We start from the raw sequence: 20,512 nt of genomic DNA on the forward strand, positions 1-20,512 counted from the left end.
ATAAGATAATGTTCTACTGCTTGGGGAATAGCATTGAGGACCAGTGTACTTTATCCATGTGCTTTTATTACAGTATTGTTGATTGACGGAGTTTGATGCTCTGTCTGTTTTTGAAAGGGTGGGAGTAGGTCGTTTTTTATTCTCTCTGGCATTGATTTTCTTTAAACACTTAAAACTTCCGACACACTCATGTTCATCTAAGCCAAGGCCAAACATCAAACTCTTTGGCCCAGATGATAGCTCAAATCCCTTCACAAATAACAGCAATCCCCGAACCTGTTTGCTCTGGCGTAACAGCTCCGCCGTTGTTTAAATACCAGATTCTCCTTTCCTTTTCAAGAAAGGGAAATAGGTGTGGCTCCTTTGCCAACAAAGAGCACCACACCCTCCTCTTTCAACAGAAATAGAGAGATAAGACTCAGGGATGGGAAAACAGGTAACAAATTCCATAGTGAGTCACAGCATGTTTCTGAATTCTCCTGGGCTGCTACGCAACCAGCTTGAGGAATGCAAAAAAATACCAGACGGAACTGATTTTGTGGCCTCGTTGCTGCAAATCAACGCAGCAACGGAAAATCCCCGCAGGTAGAAAAGTAGGTGGTTCGCTTGCAACCCTGGCAGGCTAGGTTTCTAGGTGAAAGGATTTGCTGGAGGGTGGGATTCTCATCATGTGAACTCATGGCTAAAGTGGGTGTACAGACACAGTTTCACTTCAACAGCGATGGCTATTCCTAAGCGAATGAGGCAGAGTTTCCAACAGAGCATGGATTTGCTCTTACCTCGAGGGCCTCATTGCCTCCTGAGAAACTTTCTGGGGGCCGCTTGCCAGAGGGCGGGCACGGCCCGAGGCACAAGTGAGCATAGCAATGGGTGCAAATTTGACATTTGCACAGCATGTTAGTTTCTGCATCTCCCCTCTCCCGCAATCTTCCATCTCTGCAAACAAGAGGTATTATCACAGTTCAAAGACACAGGGTAAGGGCATCTGCTTTCCACGCAGAAGGTCTCAGGTTCAACTTCCAGCATCTCCAGGTAGGGCTGGGAAAGACTGCTGCCTAAAACTCTGGAGAGCTGCTTCCGGTCAGTGTAGGCAACACTGAGCTAGATGGGCTAATGGTCTGGCTCATAAGGCAACTTCCTATGTTCCTATATCAGCCAGGCAAGAACAGTCGAGGAAGGTGGCAAGGAGAGTTGTGCAGGCTTGAGAATAGAGTGGTACCTCAGGTTACATACGCTTCAGGTTACAGACTCCGCTAACCCATAAATAGTGCTTCAGGTTAAGAACTTTGCTTCAGGATGAGAACAGAAATCATGCTTTGGTGGCGCGGCGGCAGCAGGAGGCTCCATTAGCTAACGTGGTGCTTCAGGTTAAGAACAGTTTCAGGTTAAGAACAGACCTCCGGAACGAATTAAGTACTTAACCTGAGGTACCACTGTAGTCCAAAGTCCATAGAGAAGCTGAGAAGGCTTGAGGCTTCTCCCCGCTGCTCTAGATTATACAGAATCATAGCATCGCACAGTTTGAAGGGACCACTTGGGTCATGTAGTCCAACCTCCTGGAATGCAGGAATCTTTTTTGCCCAGAGGGCAGGACTCGAACCCATGACCCTGAAATGGAGAGTCTAACGCACTACCTCCTGGGAACCTTCATTTTCCCCTGCTGCACCCGTGGAAGTGCCTTCTCCCTTCAGCGCTTCTCAACAAGCCTTTTCATTCTTTCACCCCAATTTTTTTTGGCTTCCAGCATGGTGTGGTGGTGAGGAACCTTTCTTGGTTTCGGGCTGCATTCTCTCATGCCTGATAGTTCAGTCGGTAGAGCATGAGATGCCGACTCTCAGGGTTGTGGGTTTGAGCCCTGCGTTCTGCAAAACGTTCCTGCATTGCAGGGGGCTGGACTAGATGACTCTCGTGGTCCCATCCGACTCTGCGATTCCAGGCCTTCTGGGGCTGCATGCCGTCGGTGGGCGGGGCCAGCAGCAAAAGTGGGTGGAGCAAAGCAGACATTACACTTTCCCTTGCATGGCAGGGCCTGGGTCTCTCAGCCTTGCTTCTCAGGCTAGATGGAACAGAAGCATACCCAGAAAGCTGCCTTATGTTGAACCAGACCGCTGGCTTGTCCAGATCACTAATGTCTGTGCCAGGTGTGGGGACCCATTGGCCCTCCAGATGAGGGTTACCAGATGTCCCCGGTTTCCGGGGATAGTCCCCAGATTTGCAAATCTGTCCCCAGGAAACATGCAACACATCATATGGGGACTTCCGGAGAGGAAAAATGGCGGGCGCCATGGCAGCGAGCAGCTCCTGAAGCCAGCCAGAGCCAACTGCGCAACCAGGCTGGCTCCGGGCTGCTGATTTGGTACAGATCTCCTGCCCCCTTTGTTTTGACGATCGGGGGAGTCGCGGGCGGCCAGCCGTTGCCAATTTTTTAAAAAAAACCTCTGGGCATTTATGTTTCTCAGGGTGCGAAAGAAGGGCTTTGCACCTTGCTTGGCAGAGAAACCGCGTGCCTTGCACCCCTTCTCAGCAACGGCCACGTGCCCGCGACTCCTGAGGGCCACCCAGATCTGTCAAAACAAAGGGAGAAGGGGGCAGGAATTTGGGGAAGGCTCAGGAGTCACGGATGGGTGGTGCGCCGTTGCCCAGTTTTAAAAAAACTCTGCACATTTATGTTTCACAGGGTGCGAAAGAAGGGCTTTGCACCTTTATACAATATGCGTGTGTGCTTGGGCCCAGGGTCTTTTGCCTCACCATCCCCACTACTGACTCCCTGTTGCTACTCAGTTGTTTTTTTTAAAAGTGTCCCCGGATTCACTGAAAAAATCTGGAAACCCAACTCCCGATGTTGCTGAACTACAACTCCCATCTCCCTTTGCCATTGCCCAGGCTTGGGCTGATGGGAATTGTAGTTCAGCAGCTGGAGGGACAACGGTTCCCCACTCCTAGTCTACGCTGAGTGGGAGGGGCTCTCTAGAGTCCCAGGTAATAGTCTTTCCCCACCCTCTAGCTCATAGCGGTCAACCGTCCCTTATTTGGTGGGAAAGTCCCTTATCCCAGCGCCGTGACCCGCTGCTGTCCCTTATTGATGATGTCCCTTAAATTTCCCAGGTTTCAAAGGAAGCAGCTCCTCTCCCTCCCTCCCGGCCATGGAAGAAGGGAGGCTCCAACTGTGTTGCTTGACTGCGTTGCTCACCCAATAAGGAGTCTAAGAACGACTGGGGGGTGGAGCTTGCATGCTTTGTGCCGATCAAATCAACCACGTTGCCTGGGGACTCTCCTTTGCTCAGCGCTTCCCAGCGGAGAGGTGACTGTGGTTTTCCTTGCTGCATCCCCTTTGCCGGGTTGCTGCGCTGTGGGAACCACCGCTTGAGGCTTCGTTTGGCTGCTGGCTGGGCTTTCTGCCTTTGGCTCGGAGGGGCTCAGAAGTTGAACATACCTGTGCTCTGAAAATCCCTTATTTTGGCTGCTAATCCCTTATTTTTGAGGCTGCTGGTCCCTTATTTTCAAACCTGTATGTTGACAGCTATGCTCTAGCTGGATAATCCCTCTTCCCAGGGAACTCTGGGAATTTTAGCCCTACGGGTGCAGGCGGGGCCTTCGAATCCAAGCTGTTGGATTTTTGCTGTCCTGCAAGAGTTCCCCAGGGGAGTGAGTGGCTGCGGGATTGTTGAGACTGATAAGCCGTCCATCAAACACCTTCCTCCCTCCTGTTCCTATGGCTACTAAGCCTTGGCGTGCCAGAGGAGGGGGGGTGAGGTGGGAGGGGGGCAGCAGGTGTGAGCAGGCCTGTGCAGGATTTACTCTCCATGCGCTCTGATCCAATTTGCACACTATTGCCAGTGCGTAATTCCCCCTTCTTAACCTATTTAATTCTCATGATCGGGTGCCAATTCTGACAGGCATTGAGAGAAGTTAGCTAGCGATGCAGGCACTACTATTCTCCATTCCAGAAGGGGGAATGAGAACACACAGCAGAAAACGAAACGCGTGTTGGAAAAGTTGAAATCAAATCATTGTTTTTAAAGGTGGGTGCCCCTAGGTGAAAAAGCGGAATTATTTTATTTTATTTTATTTTTTAGTTGAGGTTACATCACACTGTTGATCTTGCGGTGTTGTCAGATTGGCCCGGCTCCAGAAATAACAAGATCACAAAACATTACTTCCATTCCGTCAGTTCTTAGAGGGCATAATTGCAAATCTTCGTGCGGCAGATTAGGATGGATGTTGTTCTGAGGCCTCCTTCTCTCGCCTTCTTAGCAGGGAAGGGTTATGCAGTGCTAGAAGCCCGCACGATACAGGAAAAAGTCCCAAATTCAGTTTACTGTAGCAGCAGTGATGGCTTTAGGAACTTCCAGAATGTCAATATTTTGCCAGAGGGATTCAATGCATATCAGAACTGTAGGTTAGTGCAGTTAAATGGAAATTGAGCCACTTTGGTGCCCTAACACACCTACAGTGGTACCTCAGGTTAAGTACTTAATTCGTTCCAGAGGTCTGTTCTTAACCTGAAACTGTTCTTAACCTGAAGCACCACTTTAGCTAATGGGACCTCCTGCTGCTGCCGTGCTGCCGGAGCACGATTTCTTTTCTCACCCTGAAGCAAAGTTCTTAACCCAAGGTACTATTTATGGGTTAGCGGAGTCTGTAACCTGAAGCATATGTAACCTGAAGCGTATGTAACCCTAGGTACCGCTGTATTTTTTTAAAAAAAGGTGTTCTTGTTATTTGGAAAGTGATGGGTTGATGCATTGAAATGCGTGAGATGAACTAATGAATAATGGGAATACCCTGTAAACACCTTGCAATCAAAAAAAGGGATGAATACTCATTGCCCTGCAACTGCCCCCAAAACAAATCAGAATAAACACTCAATAAAAGCTAGACATTGTGCAGCTACTGTATAAGCTGGGATAGCTCAATATGCAGTGGCGTAGCGTGGGGGGTGCGGGGGGGCCGGCCGCACCGGGCGCAACATCGGGGGGGGGGCGCGCTCGCCGCCTCCAGAGTTGCCAAAGAGCCTCGGGCGCAGGCTGTAGCAGAGCCCCATGTCTCGCGGAACCGACAAGCTGTGCGTGCGTCCGGGCTGAAGGCGTCCAGAAGGCAGCGGCTCTCAGCGCTCGCCACGTCCCCGCGGGTCAGGGCCACGGACGGTGTGCCAGGCAGCCCCTCCTCACAGCCCCGCCGCTGCTGCTGCAGCTGCAGCTGCTGGGCCATGTTGCCTTTTCCTCGCCTCTCTGCCCTCCTCCTCCTCCAGGCAAGCGGCGTCGTTTGGGCAGCAGCGCCAGCGGCAACTCGCCTCAGATCACCTGACATGGATCCGCTGCCGCCGCCGTGGCTACCTTACCGTAAATACCCCAGCCCAGGCAGCAGCAAGAAGAAGCTGGCAGTGGCGGCAAGTTAGGGGTTAGGGGCGCAAATTACTTGCCTTGTCCCTGGTTAGGGGGCACAAATTACTTGCCTTGCCCCGGGTTAGGGGGCGCAAATTACTTGCCTTGCCCCGGGTGCTGACAACCCACGCTACGCCGCTGTCAGTATGGAAAACCCCTGAACGTCCTCGGCCCTTTATACCCGAAGGAGCGTCTCCAGCTCCATCGTCCACTGAGGCCCAGCTCCAAGGGAAGGAGAAGAATGCCATCTTTCCTTAATTTCGCTTTTTAAATGGACAGGTGCACAACAGCCTGATCTGTTGTGCTTTGCCTCTGATCCTGAGCTGGAGCACAGGGAGAGCTGCATGAAGCTGAGACGGAATGTATTTGTTTTAGGTCGGTTACATCGTGAAAACAACTAGGGCAAGATAAATCCAAGGTCATTTCCAGCCTTATTAAAATAGCCTGACACAAAGGGTCCATTCATCTGTCCTTTAGTCATAAAAAAGTCCTTTTTAATGAATCACATGATGGGAGGATCTGTGCTTTTGTAGAAAACTATTAAGCCCTGGAGTAGTTGCAGAATGGAAAGAGTAATATAACCGTGCCGAAAATGAATTGTGGTGCGGGAGCAGCTGCAGTGATTATTTAAATGGCATCAAATGCCCTAGATAGATAAAAATTGATTGCTGGATGGTACCAATTCTCCCTGCCTGCTGAGTCAGCTGTTTGAACTGACGAGCAATTTCAGTGATTGACTAGGCTGCAATCCTTTGCGTGCTTATTTAGGAGGAGGAAGTCTCCTTACACATGCTAGGACTTTCTTCTGAGTATTCATACCTAGGATTGTGTGTGTGTGTGTGTGTGTGTATGTATGTATGTATATTGGGACGTGGGTGGTGCTATGGGTTAAACCACAGAGCCTAGGACTTGCTGATCAGAAGGTCGGCGGTTCGAATCCCCGTGACGGGGTGAGCTCCCGTTGCTCGGTCCCTGCTCCTGCCAACCTAGCAGTTCGAAAGCACGTCAAAGTGCAAGTAGATAAATAGGTACCGCTCCGGCAGGAAGGTAAACGGTGTTTCCGTGCGCTGCTCTTGTTCACCAGAAGCGGCTTAGTCATGCTGGCCACATGACCCGGAAGCTGTATGCCGGCTCCCTCGGCCAGTAAAGCGAGATGAGCGCCGCAACCCCAGAGTCGGCCACGACTGGACCTAACGGTCAGGGGCCCCTTTACCTTTACCTTTATATATGGAAATACATTATAATGTATAACTTACTAAGATCAAGGAGAGAGCAGGGAAGAAAACCCAGGATAATAAACATTGCCTGTTAAGTTACAGGTAGGTAGCTGTGTTGGTCTGCTGTAGTCAAAATAAAATTAAAAAATTCCTTCCAGTAGCACCTTAGAGACCACCTAAGTTTGTTATTGGTATGAGCTTTCGTGAAGAAGTCTGCATGCACACGAAAGCTCATACCAATAACAAACTTTGTTGGTCCCTAAGGTACTACTGGAAGGATTTTTTTAAATTTTGTTTTGATTGCCTGTTAAGTAAAGGTAAAAGGTAAGGGACCCCTGGACGTTTAAGTCCAGTCAAAGGTGACTATGGGATTGCGGCACTCATCTCGCTTTCAGGCCGAGGGAGCCATTGTTTGTCCACTGGCAGCTTTCCAGGTCATGTGGCCAGCATGACTAAACTACTTCTGGTGCAACGGAGGACTGTGACGGAAACCAGAGCGCACGGAAACGCCGTTTACCTTCCCGTCACAGCAGTACCTAGTTATCTACTTGCACTGGTGTGCTTTCAAACTGCGAGGTTGGCAGGAGCTGGGACAGAGCAACGGGAGCTCTCCCCATTGTGGGGTTTTGAACCACCAACCTTCTGATCAGCAAGCCCAAGAGACTCAGTGGTTTAGACCACAGCGCCAGCCACATCCCTGCAACTTTGGTCACATCCACACTACACATTTAAAGTGCATTGCATCACCAAAATAATACTAGAAGCTGTAGTTTGCCCCTCACAGAGCTGCAATTCCCCACACCTTTAACAAACTAGAGTTCCCAGGATCCTTTGCTGTGGAGGAAATGTGCTTTAAATGTGCATCAAGGTGGGTACGCAGCCATGCTCTCTATGCCTCTTTCCAGAAGTGAGGCTACCTTGCAAATCTCTGCACAGCATTATAACCAAGATGGTGCCTTCTCTGTTGCAGTCGGTGCCCTCTGACACGGACATCCATGTGTGGGGAGGGTAAAGGGTTGGCTCCCACCCAGTGAACCATAATTCCCAGATGCCTAGCTTTTCATTTTTGTTTAGGAATCTGTTTCTAGCATTTGTAGAACCTGGGATACAAGGCAAAATTTACAGGCACTTTCAGTATGTTACTTAGCCATCCTCCTGGGAACGTTCCTGCAGAATCCTCAAGACTCCGATGGTCTTGGCTAATCTCAAGACTAGACTATCTCAGGAGAAGTAACGCTTGCCTTTTAAAGGGACCAGTCTTGAGTTGGCATGGAAGGATCTGTAAGTTTCCGTTCCCTCAGTTTCTAATTTTCCGAATCTTAAATTCAGTTCTCCACCATTCTGCAGCAATTTACGGTTTCTTTCTTTTCTTTTAAAATCACGATGAAAATTCTTCAGCATTTCAGGGTGAAGTTCTCCTGATAAATAATTTTTTGTCTGCAATTTTGTCTAACACACACGTGTTTGCAAGCATTTTTTCTGAATGTCACACATTTTTGTATGCTATTTTCACTGATATAGTGGTACCTTGGTTTTTGAATGCCTCCGTTGATGAATAGTTCGATTTATGAAATTGAACCGGAAACGCAGCTTCTGTTTTGAGTTTTCCATTTTAGGCTTCCATACTGAGTTTTCAGTTTTCGACCGTTTCGGAACTTGAACGGTCTTCCGGAACAGATTACGTTCGAAAACCAAGGTACCACTGTATATTCATTTTTAAGCACAATTTCCCCTAGAGTGCATTTGTATAAATGCTGACTGGTTGGAGAACTGAAGCAGAAAATTCAGAGAAGTGCAAATTTTGAAGGATGGCTGTTTGCCCACTTTTAATATTGTTTCAGAAACTGCCAATTTGATAGATTCAGCTTTAAATGTGAACTGAATTGTATTTCTTCCCCAACCCGAGTACTGAGTATTTATTTTTCCTTAACAGCCCCCATCTTTACCTGGGTGGTTGGTCCAAGTTTGAGGTCTGGCACAGTGGCATTCAACTAATGCGCCCCTTCAGTGCAAGGATTTCCACTTGTGTATTTCCCCCACTCCACTGCAAATCTGCTCCAGAGGGTTGTGGGGAACCTCTAGAATAATAATAAATAATAATAATTTATTTAAACCCCGCTCCTCTGGCTGGGTTTCCCCAGCCACTCTGGGCGGCTTCCAACAGAATATTAAAATACAATAGTCTATTAAACATTAAAAACTTCCCTAAACAGGGCTGCCTTCAGATGTCTTCTAAAAGTCTGGTAGTTGTTTATCTCTTTGACATCTGGTGGGAGGGTGTTCCACAGGGCAGGTGCCACTACCGAGAAGGCCCTCCGCCTGGTTCCCAGTAACCTCACTTCTTGCAGTGAGGGAACCGCCAGAAGGCCCTCAGCACTGGACCTCAGAGTCTGGGCAGAACGATGGAGGTGGAGACACTCCTTCAGGTATACTGGACTGAGGCCGTTTAGGGCTTTAAAGGTCAGCACCAATACTTTGAATTGTGCTCGGAAACGTACTGGGAGCCAATGTAGATCTTTCTACATTGTAATCTCGGCGGCTGCTCCCAGTCACCAGTCTAGCTGCCGCATTCTGGATTAGTTGTAGTTTCTGGGTCACCTTCAAAGGTAGTCCCACATAGAGCGCATTGCAGTAGTCCAAGCAAGAGATAACCAGAGCATGCACTACTCTGGCAAGACACTCTGCGGGCAGGTAGGGTCTCAGCCTGCGTACCAGATGGAGCTTATAAACAGCTGCCCTGGACACAGAATTGACCTGCGCCTCCATGGACAGCTGTGAGTCCAGAATGACTCCCAGGCTGCACACCTGGTCCTTGAGGGGCACAGTTACCCCATTCAGGACCAGGGGGTCCTCCACACCTTGTTTAGGGGGGCAGAGGGGAGGAGAAGAGGGGTTAACATTCCATAGCTCACCCAGAAATCTTTGTGCTGATAAAATGTTTATGTAGCGCTGCCTTGGATACAACCCATTCTATTCTTTTCTCTCTCCTCTTGGAAGAGAAGGCCAAGGAACAATATGTTATCTGCAATTGTTGTTGTTGTTTAGTCATTTAGTCGTGTCCGACTCTTCATGACCCCATGGACCAGAGCACGCCAGGCACTTCTGTCTTCCACTGCCTCCCACAGTTTGGTCAAACTCATGCTGGTAGCTTCAAGAACACTGGCCAACCATCTCGTCCTCTGTCATCCCCTTGTCCTCTCCATCTTTCCCAACATCAGGGTCTTTTCAAGGGAGTCTTCTCTTCTCACGAGGTGGCCAAAGTATTGGAGCCTCAGCTTCAGGATTTGTCCTTCCAGTGAGCACTCAGGGCTGATTTCCTTCAGTATGGAGAGGTTTGATCTTCTTGCAGTCCATGGGACTCTCAAGAGTTTCCTCCAGCACCATAATTCCAAAGCATCAATTCTTCGGTGATCAGCCTTCTTTTATGGTCCAGCTCTCACTTCCATACATTACAACTGGGAAAACCATGGCTTTTACTATACGGACCTTTGTTGGCAAGGTGATGTCTCTTATCTACAATTACATCCTGTATAACATTTTCCCTGGAAAGGAGGACTGTGGATATTATGGCAGTGGAGGGGCTGCTTAACCCTTTCTCCTCCAGCCATTTCCCACCTCACCTTCTCCTTCCCAGCTGATTTTCCACCCACAGGGAGATGTAGAGGGGATACTGTTACCTGTATCTTTTACCCCAGTGGGTGGAATAGCAAGTGAGGGTGTTTTTCCTTTTTTGCCATTTGGGACCGAAAAGTCCATTTTGCAGCAGGCCCCGAATGCCAGAGACCAAACACGAACTTCCAGCTTCTATTGCCGAGAATTGCTTCGCTAATAATTTAATCCTTTGCTTTGAACTGGGAACAAGATAATCCTTTGCAGTCCTTTGCATAACAAATGTTGACGACATGCAAATGAAATGCAAACCTCAATAGCTGCCTCAAGACTTCCTGGAGGTTTTTTTTTAAAAAAAACACTCTCTGACAACAGTCTAGCTAGCAAAGCGTTTAAGAAGGGCTTTCCAATTCTGTGTGTAAAATACTTTAAGCACTATTGATTATCAGGAGCAGACACTTGTAGCCAGACTCTGTAAACATGTTTTGTCTGAGGTAAGCCCTACTGAGCTCAATTGGATTTATTTCCCTTCAAGTGTGTTTCGGATTACAGCTTGTGTTGTACGTGGTGGAAACCCAAGTTGGTTGAATCTGGGTCCCATTGATTTGAAAGGGAATTCCATTTCACACACTGAATCTGGATCTAACCTGCACACATGGCACAAAATCATTGTCTTGCCTTGGTAATGGACTGTATGAGAGCCAACAAACTGAGGCTCAATTCAGATAAGACTTGAGGCACTGTTAGTGGACACCCCAGACCAGATGGATGGGAGATGGTCCGCTCTTGATGAGGTTATACTTCATCTGTAGGAGTGGGTTCGGAGCTTGGGGTTACTCCGGGATCCTCTTCCTGTTGCTTGAGGCTCAGGTGGCCTCAGTGGCGAGGAATGCCTTCCATCAGCTTTGGTTGGTGGCCCAGCTGCACCCCTATCTGGACTTAACTTCTGTCTATACCAGGGCCGGATTTAGGTTTGATGAGACCCTAAGCTACTGAAGGTAATGGGGCCCTTTACATGTCCAGCTGTCCTTTGTCAACAACAAATTTGGCTTTGGGAGGGAAGAATGAAAACAATTCTGATTTTTTTCCTAGTATAATTGGTGGTCTTTTTTGTACTGTTATGTACTGAGTTGAATAGGATCCAAAATGCAGCAGTCTGATGGGTCCTAGAACAATAGGGTCCAAAAATGCAGCTGATTGGTCCTAGAACAATAGGATTCAGAATGCAGCAGTCTGATTGGCCCTAGAACAATGCAGCAGTATGATTGGTCTGCAGGAGCCACCCAATCCAGCTCCAGGTGGAAGTGAATCCGCAACCTGATTGGCCTACAGGAGAATCCCGGAATTAGCCAGTCACGTGCCGCCCATTGTGTAAATAATGTATATAAGCAGATATTGTGGGGGAACTTCCATTCCTCCTCACCACTATGAGCTGAATAAAGAGCATGAAATCCACTCTAGACTCCGAGTATATTTCATGTACTGTTTTTTTTTTAAAAAAAAATTTTTAAGCCCTGGTGAAATGATAACTGTGGGTATTCTCAGTACGGAAAAATGTGATAATATATAATACGGTTGATGTAAAATTGAAGCAACATCTTACAATTATTAAATTTACATTAAGAAACAAGACAACTTTAACACCAGTGCACAGAAGAGCTGCAGGTGTTAAGTTGTGGGTTGACATAGCCGACGACCAGCAATTTCTCCAAATAGCTCTTTATTTCGTAAGCTGGAATAGAACTGACTGCAAACAGCTCAGCCGGCCTGCTTTTATAGGCAGCCGGCTGTCAACATTGTAACAACAACAGCCCAGAGTTCCCGCCTAAAATAACTGACGCGGACCTGAGGGAAAACTATCTACAGACCTGAGTGAAAACTATATACAGTATCCCCCTGCTGGCCCAGGGTGAAACTTCACTACATAACACCCCTCCCCACCGAGATAAGGCGTTAGTTACAATCGTAATGGTTTCCTTATATACAGCACTACGCGTAATGGTTCAATTAGGCACAAAAGCATATTGGTTACATTTCCCATACTTAGACCAACAGTGATACCTGTCCAACAACATAGTCCTTTAAATAAGTTGGGCGCTTGGAAACTCTGCCAGACCGCCGGGGACTGGTAGCCAAGTCCGGAGAGCCACACAGTTCTTGCTGAGGCTGTGGTGCGACCCTAGGTGGCGTTGGAACCAAATCCCCTGGATCCGCTGCTGTGGGTGGAGCCTCCGCAAGTGGAGTGGTCTGAGTCTGTGGTAAGTCTGGCAGACCCTCTGAAGCGGCTTGGTTCGGCTCCACGCTGGCAGTTTGCGAGGGAGGTGTAGGTGGGGCCTCGCCATCTGTACGTGTCTCTTCTGGAGCCGCAAGCGCAGTTGGGGGCACCTCGGTAGTGTCCAAGTCCCCAACCCTGCGCCTAAGCTGGTCTATGTGCCGTCGCCACAAGCGTCCATCTTCGAGTGCCACCTGGTACGAGCGAGGTCCAGTGACTCCCACTACTGTGGCTGGCACCCAAGGAATGTCCCCCACATAGTTCCGGGCAAAGACCTGGTTTCCTGGGACAAATGACCGTGGCGCGTTGGCACAGCCTGGGGGTTCAGCCACGGCAAAGTCCGGGTGTAGCCGGTCGAGCGGTGACCTGAGGCGGCGGCCCATAAGCAGTTCAGCAGGACTCCTCCCTGTGGCCGCATGAGGGGTGATGTGTTGCACGAACAAGTATTCGGCGACCCGCTCATGCCAGTCTCCCCGGTCCAGGCGCGCCAGTGCCTCTTTTGCCGAGTGCACCATTCTTTCCGCTTGCCCGTTGCTGGATGGATGAAAGGGTGCCGTTAGGGCATGGCGGATGCCCAGTCCCAAAAGATACCGCTCAAACGTGCCTGACGTGAACTGTGGTCCATTGTCAGAGACAAGGACATCAGGACACCCATGCGTTGCAAACAGGCCTCGCAGCACCCGGATGACAGCTTCGGTAGTGGTGGAGGGCATCAGGGCGACCTCCAGCCATTTGGAATAGGCGTCCACCACTACCATAAAGGTCCGGCCGTGAAAGGGGCCAGCCAGATCAATGTGGACCCTCGACCAGGGTGTCTTTGGCGTCTCCCAGGTGTGTCCCTTAGCTGCCGGTGGTGCAGGCCTCGACTCTTGGCACGCTTGACAGGCGGACACCCAGGCAGTGATGGCATCGTCCATATTAGGCCACCAGACGTAACACCGAGCCAACGCCTTCATTTTGACAATTCCCGGGTGGCCAACGTGCAGAGCCTCCAGGACGTGCTGACGGAGTCCCTGGGGAATCACGACGCGGTCTCCCCACAGCAGACAGCCGCGATGAGCTGAGAGTTCATGTTGTCTGGTTGCGAAGGGCTGGAACTCCGATGCAAAAGGCCCTTGTGGCCACCCCCTCCACACCCAGTTGAGCACCCGGCTGATGGTGCGATCCTGGGCAGACGCGGAGGCCACAGTGGCAGCTGATACAGGCGCTGCCGGAAGATCCTCAATCAGAAGGAGCGATGAAGCTGGAGCCGGGTCTTCCACAAATGCTGGAAGAGGGCAACGGCTGAGGGCGTCGGCATGGCCCATCGATTTCCCTGGGCGATGGATGAGCCGGTAGTGGTAGGCAGCCAGGAAAACAGTCCATCGCAGCATGCGTGGCGAGAGGACCGGTGGAGTTGGACGATCACCGGCGAGGAGGCCCAGGAGTGGCTTGTGGTCAGTGATGAGGTCAAAAGTCCTGCCATAGAGGTATTCATGGAACCTCTTCACTCCAGCCACAAGTGCCAATGCCTCCTTGTCGAGCTGGCTGTAATTCCGTTCCGTCGGAGATAGTGTCCTGGAAAAGTAGGCGAGTGGTGCTTCTCTTCCATCTGGAAAACGGTGACTAAGGACAGCACCGATGCCAAAAGGTGAGGCGTCGCAGGCAAGGACCAGCGGCCTGGATTCACTGTACTGTACCAGCACACTGTCTGATGAAAGGAGAGCCTTGACCACGTTGAAGGCCGCCGTCTCCCGATGACCCCAGGCCCAAGGCGTCTTTGTACTAAGGAGTCGGTGAAGAGGCTCAGCCACTGTGGCTTTGTGGGGCAGGAACATGTTATAAAAGTTCAGCAGCCCCAGGAATGCCTGCAACTCCGTCTTGTTCTTTGGGGTGGGGGCCTGCTGGATAGCGCGGATCTTGGATGTGGTCGGGTGAAGGCCGGAGGCATCGATAAGATAGCCCAGGAACTCTACCTGTGGAACGGCGATCTGGCACTTCTCCCTCTTTACCTTGAGCCCGGCCTCTTGGAACCTGGTCAGCACGGCACGGAGGCGCTCGAACAGCTGCTGGTGTGAGTCTGCAGACACCAAGACGTCATCAAAATATGGTACCACGCCCGGAAGCCCTTGCAGGAGACGCTCCATAAGGCTTTGGAAGATGCCAGGAGCCACACTCACCCCGAACTGCAACTGGCGGCAACGGAATGCCCCCCGGTGGGTGACGATCGTCTGGGCTTCAGCAGTGGCATCATCGACTGGCAGTTGTTGATAGGCTTGGGCAAGGTCCAGCTTAGCGAAGACCTTACCCTCACCCAGGGAATGCAGCAGGTGTTGGACAACAGGAACCGGATAAGCGTGCTGCTGAAGTGCCTTGTTGATCGTGCACTTGTAGTCAGCGCAGATTCTCACCGACCCATCTGGCTTGACAGGCGTGACGATGGGGGTTTCCCACTTGGCGTGGTCAACCGGCTCCAAAACTCCTTGGGCGATCAGTTTGTCCAGTTGTTCGTCCACCTTAGCCTTGAGAGCAAAGGGAACCCGGCGTGGCTTTAGCTTGATGGGGGGCGACTTGTGGATCAAGGCTAAAGGAGATGGGCGTACCTGTATATTGCCCCAAGGTGCCGTCAAAAACCTCGGCAAAGTCTTTGACCAGACCCTCAGTCTCTGCGTTAGAGATGCAGTTGATGCCGGTGACTTCCAGGCCGAGGGCATCAAACCAGTCTAGCCCTAGGAGGCTTGGCTGCTGACCTTCGACCACCACCAACCGGAGCAGGCCCGAAAAATCTTTGAAGGCAATCCGGAACCGGCCAATGCCTACCACGGGAATGTCGTTTCCCTGGTAGTCTCTCAGGTGTACGCGGTGAGAGTCGAGTTGCCTTTTGGACACTCTGGGTACCAGTCTTTTGATGGTGCTCCACGACACGATGGACAGGGCAGACCCGGTGTCGATCTCCATGTCACATGGAGCTCCTTCAATGAGCACCGTGACGTTCAGCTTGCGTCGCGTAGGCGAGTCGGTTTGGCCAATCGTGGTTCCAGACGGGCAGCGGCAGTTGGTGAGAGCGAAACAACTTTCCTTGGCGGACTGGAGTGAAGGCTTGGACTTGCGAGTCGATGAAGGGGGGGTGTCAGACGGAGCCGATCGGCAGACCTTAGCGATGTGGCTCCTTCTGGAACACTTCCTACAGATGGCGTCTCTGAATCGACACTTGGCACGGGAATGGTTGCCTCCGCAGCCGGCACATTCCGGTTGGCCCTTGGACTTCTGTTGGAACTTCCTGTGCTCCCGCTTTGTCTGGTGCACGTCATCGCCTTCACTGGAGGATGCCTCATCACTGCTGGCCTCTTCATGATGCACCGGAACTGGCTCCCTAGCAAGACGCTGGCTGCTGGACTTGCGGATCTCCTGGGCGGAGCGTTCAGCAGCTTCTGAGGCCACAGCCTCCTCAATGGCTTTCTGCAGCGTGAGGTCTGGCTTGGCGAGGAGACGCCGTTGCAGATGGATGTCCCGGACCCCGCAGACGATTCGATCCATCAGGGCATCGTCTAAGTCTCGGAACTCACAGTGCATTGCAGCCTGTCGCAGGGCGGTGGTGTAGTTGTTGATTGACTCCCCCTCTGCCTGGTTCCGGTGGTAGAACGCATGGTGGGCAGCAATCTTGGACGGCTTTGGTGCGTAGTGGTTGCGGAGCTTCTCTTGGATCGTGTCCCATGGTGTTGCCTGGACTGCTTCGGGCGCAACCAATGCTCGGGCCGTCTCAAACACCTCAGGCCCACAGAGGCTGAGGAATAGGCCCCGCTTACGATCCTTTGATACTGCTGTCAGCTCGTTGGCTTGGAGGTAGCAGTCGAACCGAGCGAGGTAGGAATCCCATGATTCAGAGGCTGGCGCAAACGGCGGTAGAGGCACAAGTGAAGCCATGATTCCGATGCCGGCGTGAAGGGCGATGGATGGAACACAGTGCTCTAGCCAGAACAGTCAGCTCTGAATTGGTTCTGTCCAGTGATTTCGCTCAGTGATTTCGCTCTGTGATTCAGCTCAGTGATTCAGCTCAGTTCAGAGGCTGGCCGCATCTGGCTGTGCTCTGATGTCCATCGATCCCATCCTCGTCGCCAGTGTTAAGTTGTGGGTTGACATAGCCGACGACCAGCAATTTCTCCAAATAGCTCTTTATTTCGTAAGCTGGAATAGAACTGACTGCAAACAGCTCAGCCGGCCTGCTTTTATAGGCAGCCGGCTGTCAACATTGTAGCAACAACAGCCCAGAGTTCCCGCCTAAAATAACTGACGCGGACCTGAGGGAAAACTATCTACAGACCTGAGTGAAAACTATATACAGTATCCCCCTGCTGGCCCAGGGTGAAACTTCACTACATAACAGCAGGAAGGGGCTTTTTCAGTAACAGCTTGGGGGAGGGGGTGGGGGGAAATATTACAGTTGTTCCACAATTTGAGAAGTGTGTGTGAGGAGCAGATATCAGATCACAAGGCACAGAGAAGGAGGAGGTTAGTATTTTCCTGCCACACCTGGCTGTCACAAGTTCCGCAGACCTGCTTTAAAGTTTTATTTAAAAGTATGTTTATCTTCTCCGTTCATGGGTGATTCTTCAATTTTGTTTTTGTTTGTTTTTTTAACATAGTGGAGCAGGAGAACACGCAAAAGAGGACCTTCACAAGTTGGATCAACTCACAATTGGAAAAGGTAAGGGAATGACCAGGGCTGGATTTAGGTTTGATGAGGTCCTAAGCTACTGAAGGTAATGGGGCCCTTTATATGTCCAGCTGTCCTTTGTCAACAACAAATTGTTGCTGTTTTTAGTGTTGAATATATGCTGTATGGTAATTTATGGACCTAATAGGTATCTAAAGCCATTTGCACATAACAAAATATGTATTTTATCAAAGTAATTGTTGCAACTGAAATGCAATTAAGAAGAAGTATATTAAGAGTGAAATAATTATTAAGGTCTAACTTAAAATGATTTTCTATTCGTAACAAAGTTAGTAATGCAAACACATTGGCATTTCGCAATAGAAACACAGTTTACAAAGACTCATAATCTAGTCTCTAGAAACTTGCTATAACATGAAATAATAATAGCAAACCAGTGATATTTTAGGGAGCAGGCTAGCAGGCGGTGCCCATTACTTACATCATAGGAGCCTACACAACACAAAACACTGTTGCTGTATGTAGGTTTTATTTTGGAAATGTACATCCAGTTTTTTTTCCTTTTAATTTTTTTTGGGGCCCCCAAGAGCTATAGCTTGTTTAGCTAATACGTAAATCAGGCACTGGGACCTCGCTCGTTTTCCATTCAACATGGTACTGCTTTTCTGAGAGAGCAGTACTTGCAGATTTTTTATGATGGTGCTCTTCAGTATTTCCATAAAATCACAGAACTTTTGAGAGTTGGATTGGACCATGTGGCTCATCTGGTCAAACCCCCTGAAATTCAGTGATCTTTCACCCAACATCACTTTTATCAAGATATGAGTACCGACACCGCATTTGTAAACCCCCCCCCCAAAGAAAAAATACTGGATTTGCTTGGTTTTCACCAGTTACTGAGCCATTAGTGTGGCAGGCTGTGCCCTTGCCAGTAGAGGTCTGGCATCAATCACTGCCAGCTTTCTTATAGACTTGTTTTGAAACCTGTACAGTTCAGACAGCAGAATGTGTTAGGATATTGCTCTCCTGAGTGCATCTTTTGTTGTGCGAACTCTGCAAAGGGCGTGCACAAGTCTTTGGAATGTGGACAGCTGTTTCTGAGGCTTGTGTCGCTAATTGTCTGATACTGCATTTCTTCGGGAGATTGATGGATCGTCCGGAATCAACGTGGGGGCATGATGGCCTTTGTCTCCCTGGCAGTATCCCAACAAAATGTGGATTATTGTTTTTAACCAACCGGTTTATTGATATGCCGTTGGTGTTTTTGACTGCTCTTATTATTATTTTGACTGCTCTTATTATTGCAGTGTTAGGTTTCTATGTCATATTCTGCCTTACTATGCCCCCCTTGAATGTATAGCTTATAAATATTAGAATAAGAAAGGTTGCTTAACGATAAATATTTTTGCAGCATTCCCCACCTTCCTTTGTCTCGGACTTGTATACGGACATCGGGGAGGGACATGTGCTTTTGGATCTGCTGGAGGTCCTCTCAGGACAACAAATGGTAAGGTAGCCCCATTGCATGTGATTCTTTTTGTTTAAAGTCAATTAAAAAAACCATGAACTTACTTATTGCCCATCAGTCCTCATGCTTGAATTTCTTTCCCTGTTCCATGGCAAATTGCAGTTTGGGCCTGGTGTGAGTTTGACATGCAGACAGAAACTCAGTTTTGTTGCACCAAATTAAGGATCTTGAGGTTCTGAACTTTCTCTCAAGAAAACATCCCAAGTTTCTAGCTCTTAAGAATGCTAGGAGAAGCTTGGAAATGTCTCAACACTTTCCCCCTTTTCTCACAGTATGTTCTATCAACTCCTTCCTCGCCCACTCTCAAAAAATTGTTGAAATTTCTAAACCACAAAAACGGAATATATTCTGCTAAATTGACATAAGAACATGAGAAGAGCCATTCGAACTCTGCAATTTGTAACTTGGAGCCTGAATTTCTATGTTTGTATCGTCTTTTTCTCTCCCTCCAGCCACGTGAGAAAGGATCTAACACTTTCCAGTGCAGAAGCAACATTGAAAATGCGTTGACGTTCCTAAAGAACAGATCGGTCAGTATTACTCCAGCCTCAAAGACGGTTTTGAGTTTGTTCGGGTGCCAAAGTGTTGTAAAAAAAGACGAGAACAGCACATTGGAAGCAAAGCTGCACAGTGATATGCTTTAGAACAGAACTGGATATGCTGTTATACTTTATATTTATTTCCAGCAGGAAATTCCACTAAAGCGTTTGTTATAGATCCCAAGTATAGTCAATGGAAGAGCTGAAAGGACTCCATAAGTCTGGTCTTGAGGATGCTTTTATGTACACTTTATCAGTGGCGTAGCGTGGGTTGTCAGCACCTGGGGCAAGGCAAGTAATTTGCGCCCCCTAACCCGTGGAAACGTAGGGGCAGAGAGCTGCGAGTGTGAGCGCCCCCCCAGATGTTGCGCCCGGTGCGGCCGGCCCCCCTGCACCCCCCACGCTACGCCACTGCACTTTATAGATATGAATGAGCAACCTAGGTTCACTATGAGCTCTCTGCAGCTTAAAGGTAAAGGTAAAGGTACCCCTGCCCATACAGGCCAGTCTTGACAGACTCTAGGGTTGTGCTCTCATCTCACTCTATAGGCCAGGAGCCAGCGCTGTCTGAAGACACTTCCGGGTCACGTGGCCAGCGTGACAAGCTGCATCTGGCGAGCAAGCACAGCACACGGAACGCCGTTTACCTTCCGCTAATAAGCGGTCCCTATTTATCTACTTGCACCCAGGGGTGCTTTCGAACTGCTAGGTTGGCAGGCGCTGGGACCGAGCGATGGGAGCGCACCCCGCCGCGGGGATTCGAACTGCCGACCTTTCGATCGGCAAATCCTAGGCGCTGAGGCTTTTACCCACAGCGCCACCCGCGTCCTCTGCAGCTTACACACACCTTTTACATTATCAACCAAATAATGATTTTTTTGGTAACTTAATTTGCTGGATTGCAGCTTGGCAAACTGGGTATTAATTAACCTTTGCATAGACTTTTGGCACCACCTAAACTGTATTGATATCAGGCAGGTGCCGTCATTGTACTCTGTTCAGCAACTGCTTGCAACATTTTTGTTCAGGAAAACAAAATTGTCTATCCAGACACCATAGAAATTACATGAGTTTTATTTATTTATTTTTAGCTACCATCGATTTTATTCATCATTCTGCTTATTTTTAAATTCCTGTTTTTAACTTTTTTTTATATCCATAGTATTAAAATTTTATATTTTTTGTAAACTGTTTAAAGCAGGGGTCAGCAAACTTTTTTTAGCAGGGGGCCAGTCCACTGTCCCTCAGACCTTGTGGGGCGGGGCAGACTATATTTTTTTTTGCGGGGGAAATGAACAAATTCCTATGC

At 49.2% G+C, this 20,512-nt stretch overlaps 1 protein-coding gene across 1 annotated transcript in view; it reads left to right on the forward strand.

Moving 5' to 3' along the window:
- The window catches only part of SYNE2 (spectrin repeat containing nuclear envelope protein 2), a 256,016-nt gene that overhangs the window by 23,816 nt on the left and 211,688 nt on the right, over positions 1–20,512 (forward strand). The window contains exons 3-5 of the mRNA XM_083729549.1: positions 17,105–17,166; positions 18,548–18,643; positions 19,117–19,194. Coding sequence (XP_083585675.1) covers positions 17,105–17,166; positions 18,548–18,643; positions 19,117–19,194 — 236 coding nt within the window. The remainder of the gene's footprint in view (positions 1–17,104; positions 17,167–18,547; positions 18,644–19,116; positions 19,195–20,512) is intronic.

This window comes from Podarcis gaigeae (genome assembly GCF_964106915.1).
Source record: "Podarcis gaigeae genome assembly, chromosome: 1".
Lineage (NCBI taxonomy): Eukaryota > Metazoa > Chordata > Lepidosauria > Squamata > Lacertidae > Podarcis > Podarcis gaigeae.